At 52.2% G+C, this 11,053-nt stretch overlaps 1 protein-coding gene and 2 pseudogenes across 1 annotated transcript; all 3 read right to left on the bottom strand.

The window, feature by feature from the left end:
• Window positions 1-2,132: 2,132 nt before the first annotated feature.
• LOC146765208 (feather keratin Cos2-2 pseudogene) lies at window positions 2,133-4,233 on the bottom strand (annotated as a pseudogene).
• Window positions 4,227-6,824, bottom strand: LOC146765207 (feather keratin Cos2-2-like). The gene has a single exon (XM_085562024.1). It carries the CDS (start codon window positions 6,773-6,775, stop codon window positions 6,446-6,448), a length of 330 nt encoding a protein of 109 aa, XP_085418150.1. The 5' UTR covers window positions 6,776-6,824; the 3' UTR covers window positions 4,227-6,445.
• A 1,494-nt stretch (window positions 6,825-8,318) lies between these two features.
• LOC146765206 (feather keratin Cos1-2 pseudogene) lies at window positions 8,319-9,490 on the bottom strand (annotated as a pseudogene).
• Window positions 9,491-11,053: the final 1,563 nt, after the last annotated feature.

Raw genomic sequence — 11,053 nt, 5'->3', positions numbered from 1 at the left:
CCATATTTCCTGGGGCCAATGGATGTGTCAATGTGTGTAAGAGACATGACCTAGGTGCAGAAGGGATCTCAAGGAGGCAGGTGATTCCAGACTGAGGCATTCTTTTGGATATTTTATATTCCTGCTGGCTGTCAGGGCCTCCTCTGCTCTCAGCCCTCCAGTCTTTTTCTCTCCACCTAATGGCTCCTCTATGTGATTTGGCCTTTGAATGAAACATCTTTGTCTTCTTCCTCAGCCTTCACAGCGCTTGAGACTCCTGTAGCACTGCTGCCTGAGCATCTCTCCTCCTTGGTGTTCCCAGAATCTGCTCTGACTGGAAGCTTCCCAGCACCTCCTCAGGCACATCCCTTCCTCAGGCCTCTGCCCCATGTCCTCCCCCACAATAATGTGAGTGGGAGCGTGGCTGTGCCCCGGTGTGTGCCAGTGTCTGCACATCCCTGTGCTTGTGCCCTGGTGGGAACACACCTGAGAGCCTCTGGCCGGCACAGGGACAGTTGAACACAGGGCAGGGCACTTGTGTGTTATCCCCCTGCCCTGTGCCTGTGCCCGTGTGCTGGGCTCTGTGCCTCTGGGCTCATCTCTGAGCACAGCTGGGCAGGCTGGCAGTGTGTCAGTGCCCCTGTGTGTGTGTCCAGAGCTGGGCCTGAGCTGAGCTCTCAGCCCAGCCATTGCACGCCCCGTAGGGCCTTCCCTGCCCAGCAGTGCCAGCCCCTCACACACACTCAGGGCCCAGTTCCTTCTCTGCAGGAACCTGGAGATGGCCATGGCACCCACATCTCTCCAGGACAATCCCAAACCCAGGCCATCCCTTTGATGGCACCTCCAGGCAGCCTTGGGGCACTCAGCTGTTTCCCACTGTTATTGTTCCTGCCTCATGTGGAGGCTTGGAGGTGACGGTGTTCTGGTGGCTCTGTGGGGATGGGGAATCCCGTGGCCACGGTGGGCTTTTTCCTGAACCACGCAATATGGAAAATGATGCTGTCAAAGAGAGTGAGGCACCTGCAGAAACTGTTTGACCCTTTCTTGGAGGTGGTGGCCAGAAAGTGGAAGTCGCTTGTACACGCCACCGAGAAGGGCAAACAGTGGCCGCTTCCAGCAAGGTGAGAGGGTGATTTTGATTCTGTCCTCAATCTAAGTGTAACCCAGAATTTTATGTAAAAGAGGCTTCTGTATCATGAGAGAAAAGTAGGAGACTTGTGAGATCACTTGGCAAATCGGTTGGAATATGGAGACACAGGCGTTTAATTTGAAAATTCAAATGTGAATGGTAAAATTGCGTGTTTCTCCTTGGCATACTTCCAATCCTGCTTGTTCTGGTCCATCATCTGTCATGACTACTGTATTCATGCTGTGCCAGGTACTCTGAGTAACTTTCTTGCTTTGTTGCTGCAGAAATCTTTCCTTGGGGAAGTAAGTGGAGTGACATTAATGCACACGCAGAAATGCACAATCTGATCCACTCCATTTATGCATTGCTGCACTGTGAGTGATGTCCAAAGACAACAATATCATAGACAGAGCAGGTCAAGTAATGTTGGACAGTGCTTCCTACTCCATGCCCAGAGCCTCAGGGGCCACCATGGGGTGCTGGAGTTGGATTTGGGACACTGGGCTTCCCTGGCAGCTCAGAGCACCTCTCCTCCAGTGGGTACTGAAGAGCCTGGCTACAGTTCCACGTGGAGTGAGAAATGTTCACTGCACAGGGTGGCCAAGCGGGGCCTTTTGCACACCCTTCTTTTGCTTCTTCAGAAAGGCATTGTTTTATCTAAAGATGCATCTTTGTGCCAGTTGAACAGTGAGCCAGGACTGTCTGAGGAATGTGTCAAATCCCAATGCAGCAGCCACTGCAACCCCTCTGCATGTGTCAGAGATGACCAAGGTGCTGGAGAACTGTTGGGAAGTGTAGATAAATAGAATTATTCATAAATAATATAGCCAGGATGAGAACAGTCCTCTCTGCTAGCCAGACAATGCCCTTGCCTACGGATGGGTCCAGGGGTCAATTGGACTGTTCCATCTCACCCCCTAAAATGTAAGGTTCACCCTGCACCTCTATCCATCCCCTAAAACATCAAGTGCCTTTAACCCCATTGGCCCGAGCCTTGTTCCTGCCCACCTTGAAGCCCCTTGAATAGGGGGCTTCAAGGGGCCACATGGTCTCTTAGAACTTCCCCTCCTCTTAGAACTTCCTCCCCTCTCTTGTAACTTCCCCTCCTCTTGGAACTTCCCCTCCTCTTAGAACTCCCCCTCTCCTAGAGCATCCTTATGTCTCTCCCGTCCCCCATCCTCTCAAGCTTCACCACATGCTGCGTCTGGCAGTTCGAGGCAGGACCTTTCTGCATCCACAATAAACCTAATTGCGTAGGGCAGCCTTCAGAGATTTCTTGTCTCCATTCACCTAAACAGTCCTGGAGCAGCAGACCTCGTTACAAAGAACCTGTGCTATGAGTGATAATGTGGAACCTTTTCTCTCTGGAAAGTAAAAGGTTTTGGAGAACTCCATCCAGTTTTCCAGCAGTTCCAGGACTCCAACAAAAAGGATGGAGCCTCTTTCATTCCAGACATTCCCATGGAAAGGGTCAGTCATTTCCCAGGGGTGCACTTGTTGAAAAACACAGTGCTCCGTGGTAGCTTCCCAACAGGGGAAGAATTCCTGTCAGCAAGACTTCTCCACTGCGGCCTTTTCTCGACTGCAGTGGACATTCCTGCCAGGAATCTTTTTGGGTGCAGGCTCCTCATGGGGTCAGAGCTTCCTTCATGATTCATTTACCTGCAAGGAGCCCCACAGTTTTAGGTGGGGTCATGAGTTGGAGACAGACACATGACACCACATACTGAGAGAAATCAGCAAACAGCAGCGGTTTATTATGGAAGGTCTTGTTGTAGAGGGTTTGAAACTGCGGGTTAAAACAGCTGACTGGTTGAGATCACTCTCTGCTCAGATGTCTGGCCAGTGCTGTGCCTGCATCTAAGCTTGGACAGGGTTGGCTGAGGGTCCCCTGTAGAGGTTTGAATCGAACCCATTGTACCGTGACACCATAGAAGAGCTAACCCCAGTCAGCCCAACTGTGTGCATGCTGCCAACCCCAACCTATGAAAGCCCGCACTCCTGTGTGTCTGGACAGCATCTGGACAGAACAGTAAATGTGGGGGAGGTGTCAGAAAAGAGGAAGCTGAGGGCTGTCCCCAAGCATTGCTGGTTCCCTTGTACCTGCTTTCACCCCCCATTTATGTCAAGCTGGGGAACCGTCTTCTTCACCCAGTAGTATTAGAGGAGTACAAAGGAATGTGTTTGTGAGCTTCTAGAGTAAAGGAACAAAGTAAAATCCACTGTAGGGCATCCCAAGCCCTGAGCTCACTGGAAAAGTTGACACAGATGGAAAGAGAAGCAGAGGCCAAGGCTTGGATGCAAAATGACTTTATTGACTCCAAACACGAAAAAGGAGGTGGTTCCCAGAGAGCACCAGGAGCAGCCACTGAGGGACATTAGCGGTGTCCCTCTGCCTGCCCTCCAGATAGAAAGAAGGAGGAAAGCCTAGAGGTCCAGCTAGGCTGGCATTGAGTGCTGGAGATAGGAAAGGAATGGAAGAGAAAAACCAGAAGGTAAGAATGAAACAAAAGTCATAAGTCCTACATACAATGTCCCAAAATTCTGACTTCATTCCAGCACCATGCACTGTGGTCTTGGAGGTTCTTGTCTGAGGATGTTGGCATCAGCATTTTTAGCAGGGACGACAGCATCTGCTGCCACCATAGCAGTTGGTGATGCAGGAGATGTCAAAGCCCCCAGAGCTGATGGGCACTCCACCACAGCTGAGGATGTTGCCAACAGCAGCGGAGGTGGAGGATCCCACGGCGGTGTTCTGTGGGGAGGAGCTGAGGATGGGGCCGGGCAGGGTCACCAGCACAGCAGGCGGCTCAATGACAACGTGGGAGCTCTGGCACTGCCTGACACAGCACTCAGTGCAGCTGCTGGCCAGCGGGCAGGGGCCGCAGGGCTGGCAGCAAGGGTTGCAGGGCTGGCAGCAGGACATGGCTTGGGGTCACAGGTGCACCTGGCACAGAGGGCAGGGAGAAGCACAAAGTGAAGACACATGAGAAGCAGCACTGCACCCAAACACCCTGCAGCCCAGGCACCTCCTGGCCCCCACTGCACTACCCAGTTCAATGTCCAGGTACCACCTCAGCCAAGTCCCAGCCTCTCTCTGTCTGCACAAGACCTTCTCTCCCCTGCCCTCTCCCAGCAGCAGCAGCTCTGTGGCCTGCACTACAATAGCCCCTCTGAGCTGAGACCTCCAGCCAGGCAAGGGCTGCTCTTGAAGCAGCAGGCGGCAGAGGAGAAGAGGCTTCGCACTCACCTGGTTCCTGAGGAGGAGAAGGAGGTGAGAGAAGTGGATGAGAGAACAGAGGCTTTTGCTGTCTTTTATAGCAGTCCTGCCCAGCCTCAGGCCCAGAGGCACCTTCGTGGAAGTCATAATTTTCTGACCAGTTCATGTCAAATGTGCACCATCTCAGTTAATGGTAGGGGCTGTGTCCTGGTTTCCTGCATTTCTGCCTTTTCATTTCCTGACTTTTGTCCTGTGTGTTCCTATCTGAGGGCTTGTGTTAGGGCCGGAACATGGGGCCCAAGAATTTCCGGGATATAAACTCATCCGCACAGACTGACTGCTCGGATCATCGTCTGGTGACATTCCTTGAGGTCACATAATGCATCTTAATTCCTCCCTACTGGGTCAGCCTTCCGTCAACAGTCCGTGCACATTTCTCCCCCACATTGTTGTTCTTCCGCTGTGTTGCGTTTTGCTTCTCTACAGGAGCCACAGCAAGGATGCTTGTCCCTGAGGAGTGTTGCCCGACATCCCTAAGCTGCCTTGTCCAACATGCTGGTCTTTCTCACCATATATTCTTTACTGATAGTCCTTGGTTGTTATTACTGGCTCTTCTGAAGTTGACCTTGGCTGGATGGCCAGTGCTCGACAGTCATGCTATCACTCCAACTTCTGAAGTGGACAGGGAAGTCAAATTAAGGTGCAAAAAAAATTGAGGCATGGGGCAAGGCGGTTGGCTAAAGTAACACTTTCATTATACTTTGCTCTTGAAATTTTGCTTCACACTGTGATGGCTCCTGTCCCTCTTGTAAGAGCTGAATGATTTGGAAGCTGGGGAAGAAGGCTGAAGGAATGGGCTCAGTGTCATTGAAGAGTCCAGTGTCTCCCACCATGTCTGACTGAGTCAGCTTTGGCTGTGTCCAAAAGGGACTCAGCACTGCTGAGCCCAACTCAGAGTACATTTGTCACACTGGTGATGCCTCTGTGAAAGGATATTTCATAAGAAATGGTTTGGTTTGGGAGGAAAGGGTTTAAATGCGGAAGAATTAGGAGCATGATTGCAGGTTCACTCAAGTGACCTTGCAGCTGACAATGCCAGGGCCTGGAGAGTATCAGTGTGGGAAACACCAAATGCATGCCTACTACTGCTTTAACCAGTGTTTGGAGAAGTAGCATCTGTGTGTAGAGACAGTGCCAGTGTTGGGAGAGACGTGGAGACCATCTCATGGACGTGCTTAAGCTCCCTGTTTTGGGAGAGAGAAGACCAAAGCTCAGAGATCACAAAAAGCCCAGGGAGATCACAGCACTGGTGTAAAGAGGAGCCCTGCTTGCAAGGACTGGGCCAAAGGAGAATTACATCCCCACTTGCATCTCCACCTAAGTGTTCCCTTGGTGTTCTCTGTGAAGAGCGGCGAGGAAATAAGTTTGCTCTTTGCCTTTCCACCATGGTTTTGTGGTTGTTCCATACACCTGACTGTGTCAACTCAAAATCTTGAGATGGAAGGGAACCTAAGCAACATTTTCTTTCATTTGCAGCACACCATCCACCCGACAAAATATGGACCAGGATGGCACCCACAAAATTAAGTGGCTCAAAGTCCTCAGCAATCTTGCCTTAATATTAGAGAAATGAGAAGAAACTTTTCTGTGCAACTTGTTCCAGTGCCGCATCACCCTCACTGTCAGGGTATCCACATCAGCTCCAATGGAAAGGGCACAAGGAAGATCCATAGCAGTGAGTCCTGCTCTCTGCTATTTCCTGAGGTGACTGGATGAGTTCTCAGAGGTAAAGGAGAAGAAATAGGCCCAGCGGTGGATGCAAAAAGAACTTTATTGAGTCTAAAGAAGCAAACAAGCTAATGGTCAAAGACAGCAGCAGGAGCAGCCGCTAAGATGCCGAGGAGCGTGCGTCTGCCCGGCCTGCAGGATCCAGGGAGAGGAGGGGTGGGGGACAGAACCACCAGGCTGCCATTGGCACATGGTGATAGGAAAGGAGAGAGCAGAAGAAGGAACTAATAGCAAAAGAGGCTAAATTCCATGTTAAAATATTTTGTCTGCATTCCTAGAGCATGTCCTGATGACTTGGAGGTTCTTGCATAAGGCTGTTGCCAGCATGTTTAGCAGGGACGACAGCATCTGCTGCCACCATAGCAGTTGGTGATGCAGGAGATGTCAAAGCCCCCAGAGCTGATGGGCACTCCCTCGGAGCTGAGGATGCTGCCAACAGCAGCGGAGGTGGAGGATCCCACGGCGGTGTTCTGTGGGGAGGAGCTGAGGATGGGGCCGGGCAGGGTCACCAGCACAGCAGGCGGCTGAATGACAACGTGGGAGCTCTGGCACTGCCTGACACAGCACTCAGTGCAGCTGCTGGCCAGCGGGCAGGGGCCACAGGACTGGCAGCAAGGGTCGCAGGGCTGGCACTGCTGGCACTTCTCAGAGCAGGACATGTCTGGAGCCTGGCGCTGCACCTGGCACAGAGGGCAGGGAGGAAGCAGAGCATACGCACACCTGAGACACAGCCCGCAAGGCAGCCCCAGCAGGACAAGGCCCCTGCTGCCTGCGCAGCTCCAGCCTGTGCAGGCTCAGCCTGGGCATCCTTTGCCTGAGCCCGGCACGGCCCTTCCGAGCTCAGCCAGGCCCAGCTGTGCTCCTGCCTAACCGGGATGGAAATCAGCACCTCAGCCCAGCCTCAGCCTCTGCCCAGAACACACGGTCTCCCTCTGCCCGCACCACCACCACTGCAGAACACCCCCAGAAGCACAAGGAGCAGGAACAAGGAACAGAAAGATCAATGCAGTCGTGGAGAGGGTGGACAAGAAAGGGGCTTCCAACTCACCTGGTTCACAAGGAGGAGGAGGTGACAGAAGTGGTTGAGAGAGCCACCAGTTCAGCTGCCTTTTATCCTGGTCCCACAGGGCCTCAGGGCCCACAGTTTGTGCTGCACAAGTGACGATATTCCTGCATGATCCTAAATGAATGGAAAGATTTCTGGGAATGATATGGCATGAGTTGGTTTTTCCCTCTCCAATGACTTTGCATTTCCTGGCTCACATCATCCCCATTCCTTCATGGACACTTCTTTTGAATGATGGTATGTGAGATCCCATATTTCCTGGGGCCAAGGATGTGTGTATCAGTGTGTGTAAGAGACATGAAGTATGTGCAGAAGGGATCTCAAGGAGGCAAGTGATTCCAGCCTGAGGCATTCTTTTGGATGTTTTATACTCCCGCTTTTTGGAAGGCCTCTTCTGCTCTCAGCCCTCCAGACTTTTGCTCACCACCTAATAGCTTCACTCTGTGATTTGGCCTTTGAAAGAAACATCATTGTCTTCTTTCTCAGCCTCCACAGTGCATGAGACTCCTGTAGCACTGAGCTTCTCTCCTCCTTGGGTTTCCCAGAATCTGCTCTGACTGGGAGCTTCCCAGCACCTCCTCAGTCACATCCCTTCCTCAGGCCTCTGCCCCATGTCCTCCCCCACAATAATGTGAGTGGGAGCGTGGCTGTGCCCCGGTGTGTGCCTGTGTCTGCACATCCCTGTGCTTGTGCCCTGGTGGGAACACACCTGAGAGCCTCTGGCCGGCACAGGGACAGTTGAACACAGGGCAGGGCGCTTGTGTGAAATCCGCCTGCCCTGTGCCTGTGCCCGTGTGCTGGGCTCTGTGCCTCTGGGCTCATCTCTGAGCACAGCTGGGCAGGCTGGCAGTGTGTCAGTGCCCCTGTGTGTGTGTCCAGAGCTGGGCCTGAGCTGAGCTCTCAGCCCAGCCATTGCACGCCCCGTAGGGCCTTCCCTGCCCAGCAGTGCCAGCCCCTCACACACACTCAGGGCCCAGTTCCTTCTCTGCAGGAACCTGGAGAGGGTCACGGCATCCAAATCTCTCCAGGACAATCCCAAACCTAGGCCATCCCTTTGATGGCACCTTCAGGCAGCCTTGGGGCACTCAGCTGTTTCCCACTGTTCTTGTTCCTGCCTCATGGGGAGGCTTGGAGGTGACAAAGTTCTGGTGGCTGTGTGGGGATGGGAAGTCCAGTGGCCACAGTGGCCTTTGTCCTCAGCCAGGAGCTGTGGGAACATGATACTGTCAAAAAGAATGAGTCAAGTAGGGAAAAACTTTTGACCACTTTTGGGATGTTGTGACCAGCAGATGGGAGAATTTTTCTACTAAAACATCCCGAATAAGAAAAAGTGGCAGACTCCAAGGGTAGGAGGATGGTTTTGGTTCTGTCCTCATGCTTACTTGACCCTGTGAAACCTCTCAGCTCTGCCAATGTGGTTGAAAGCTGAGCAGAAATCTAATGTGAGAGAGGTGTTTGAAGAGAGAAGGTTCTTGACAATCTCCAGGAATGCTGTTCCCCATTCTCAGTCCTGTGACATCATCTTCATGTTATGATCAGTATTTTGGGGAATCCAGGGATTTGTTTGGGAGCTGCAATAGAAAAAGTGCATAATACTGGCCAAAACCTTGTCTTCCCATAACTTTTACCATGAGCTGACTGAAAAAGTTACAACACAAGGAAGGAGAAAGCAGAGGACCAGGGTTGGATGCAAAACAACTTTATTGAGTCTAAGGAAGAGAAGGAGGGAGCTGAAAGAAGACATTAGGAGCAGCCAGCAGCCTGCAGTGCGGGTGTTGATTTGCCTGGCCTGCAAAGAAACAGAGGGAGGCAAACAGTTTCCACTAGGCTGGCATTGGGTGGTGCTGAAAGGACAGGAAATGCAGATAAGAGAGTGGAGGAAAACAGCAGTAAATCAAGGGCACAAATCCGTTGTTCCAAAGATCCATATTCAGTGCAGTTCCACATTCTAAGGTTGTGTATGATTTTGCCCAAGGATGTTGGCAGCATCTTTAGCAGGGGGGACAGCATCTGCTGCCACCATAGCAGTTGGTGATGCAGGAGATGTCAAAGCCCCCAGAGCTGATGGGCACTCCGCCACAGCTGAGGATGTTGCCAACAGCAGCGGAGGTGGAGGATCCCACGGCGGTGTTCTGTGGGGAGGAGCTGAGGATGGGGCCGGGCAGGGTCACCAGCACAGCAGGCGGCTGAATGACAAAGTTGGAGCTCTGGCACTGCCTGACACAGCACTCAGTGCAGCTGCTGGCCAGCGGGCAGGGGCCGCAGGGCTGGCAGCAAGGGTCGCAGGGCTGGCAGCAGGACATGGCTTGGGGTCACAGGTGTACCTGGCACAGAGTGCAGGGAGAAGCACAAAGTGAAGACACATGAGAAGCAGCACTGCACCCAAACACCCTGCAGCCCAGGCACCTCCTGGCCCCCACTGCACTACCCAGTTCAATGCCCAGGAGCCACCTCAGCCAAGTCCCAGCCTCTCTCTGTCTGCACAAGACCTTCTCTCCTCTGCCCTCTCCCAGCAGAAGCAGCTCTGTGGCCTGCACTACAATAGCCCCTCTCAGCAGAGACCTCCAGCCAGGCAAGAGCTACTCTTGAAGCAGCAGGAGGAAGAGGAGGAGAAGGGGCTTCGCACTCACCTGGTTCCTGAGGAGGAGGAGGAGGTGAGAGAAGTGGATGAGAGAACAGAGGCTTTTGCTGTCTTTTATAGCAGTCCTGCCCAGCCTCAGGCCCAGAGGCACCTTCGTGGAAGTCATAATTTTCTGACCAGTTGATGTCAAATGTGCACCATTGCAGTTAATGGTAGGGGCTGTGTCCTGGTTTCCTGCATTTCTGCCTTTGCATTTCCTGTCTTTTGCCCTGTGCGTTCCTCTCTGAAGACTCCTTCTAGGGCCAGGATGAGTGGCCCAAGGATTTCGAGGATATAAAGACGTCAGAGTAGGCAGAATGCTCAAGGATCATGGTCTGGTGGCATTCCATGCAGGCTCATGACCTGAACTTGTTTCATTCTTGTGGGTATTGTTGCCAAGTTACTCAGGGCATCACTCTCATTCTTCCTCTGTAGGTGCCCATCTCTCCCACATCTCTGTCTGACAACCCATGAGTTTTCACGTGCAGCCTGTTTTCCTGGCCCATTTTGGGAATGGATAGGGGACATAAGGTATTCTTTATGCTCTTGTTTCCCCTCTAACACAACTCCCCTTGATCAGCAGTGCATGCTCGCTTCTGCAGCTCATTCTTGCCCTGGGCTGGATTAGCAGCAGTGATTGGTGGCCCTTGGCTGGGTGGATGGTGCCCAACAAACTGCTCTATCAATCCCCTTCCTCTGGGGATCAGAGAAGATAATATCAATCCGAGAACAATTTTAACCATGATAGAAGGGAGTTTGCTAAGGCAAAAGTGAAAGGTTATGCATGTATGAGTACTCTGGGAAGAAAAAATTCCATGTCCTCCTTCTGTCAGGAAATAATGGCTGTCAATTTCCCACAAAGCAGGGATTCCTCACGTGTTGTGGTTACTCTCAAGGAAAAACTTTGTAACTAAGGCAGCAGAAATGGGCTTTGTGAGAAGAGCCCAGTGTCTCCAGCCATGTCTGACTGAGTCAGCTCCAGCTGTGTCCAAAGGGGACTCAGACCTGCCCCACACTGAGCACATTTGTCACACTGCTGAGGCCTTTGGGAAAGCAGATTTCATTAGAAGTAGACTGGGCTGGAAGGCAACTTCAAGATAATTTTATTCCTGTCCTCATGCTTTTACCAGTTGGGCACCCACTAAACCAGCCTGCTCAAAGCAGGGTTGAACCTTATCTTGCTCAGTTCCAATGCTGGGCATCCAAAACCATTCTGGTCACTTTAGTACGCTGCGTCACCATCCTCACGGA

This window comes from Lonchura striata, chromosome 27 (genome assembly GCF_050655825.1).
Source record: "Lonchura striata isolate lonStrDom1 chromosome 27, ASM5065582v1, whole genome shotgun sequence".
Taxonomy (NCBI): Eukaryota; Metazoa; Chordata; class Aves; order Passeriformes; family Estrildidae; genus Lonchura; species Lonchura striata.
This window is presented reverse-complemented; position numbering and strand designations above follow the sequence as displayed.

What these genes read in the sequence shown, in the direction of transcription:
- LOC146765207 (XM_085562024.1), bottom strand. Translation starts at nt 6,775, where the DNA reads ATGTCCTGCTCTGAGAAGTGCCAGCAGTGCCAGCCCTGCGACCCTTGC.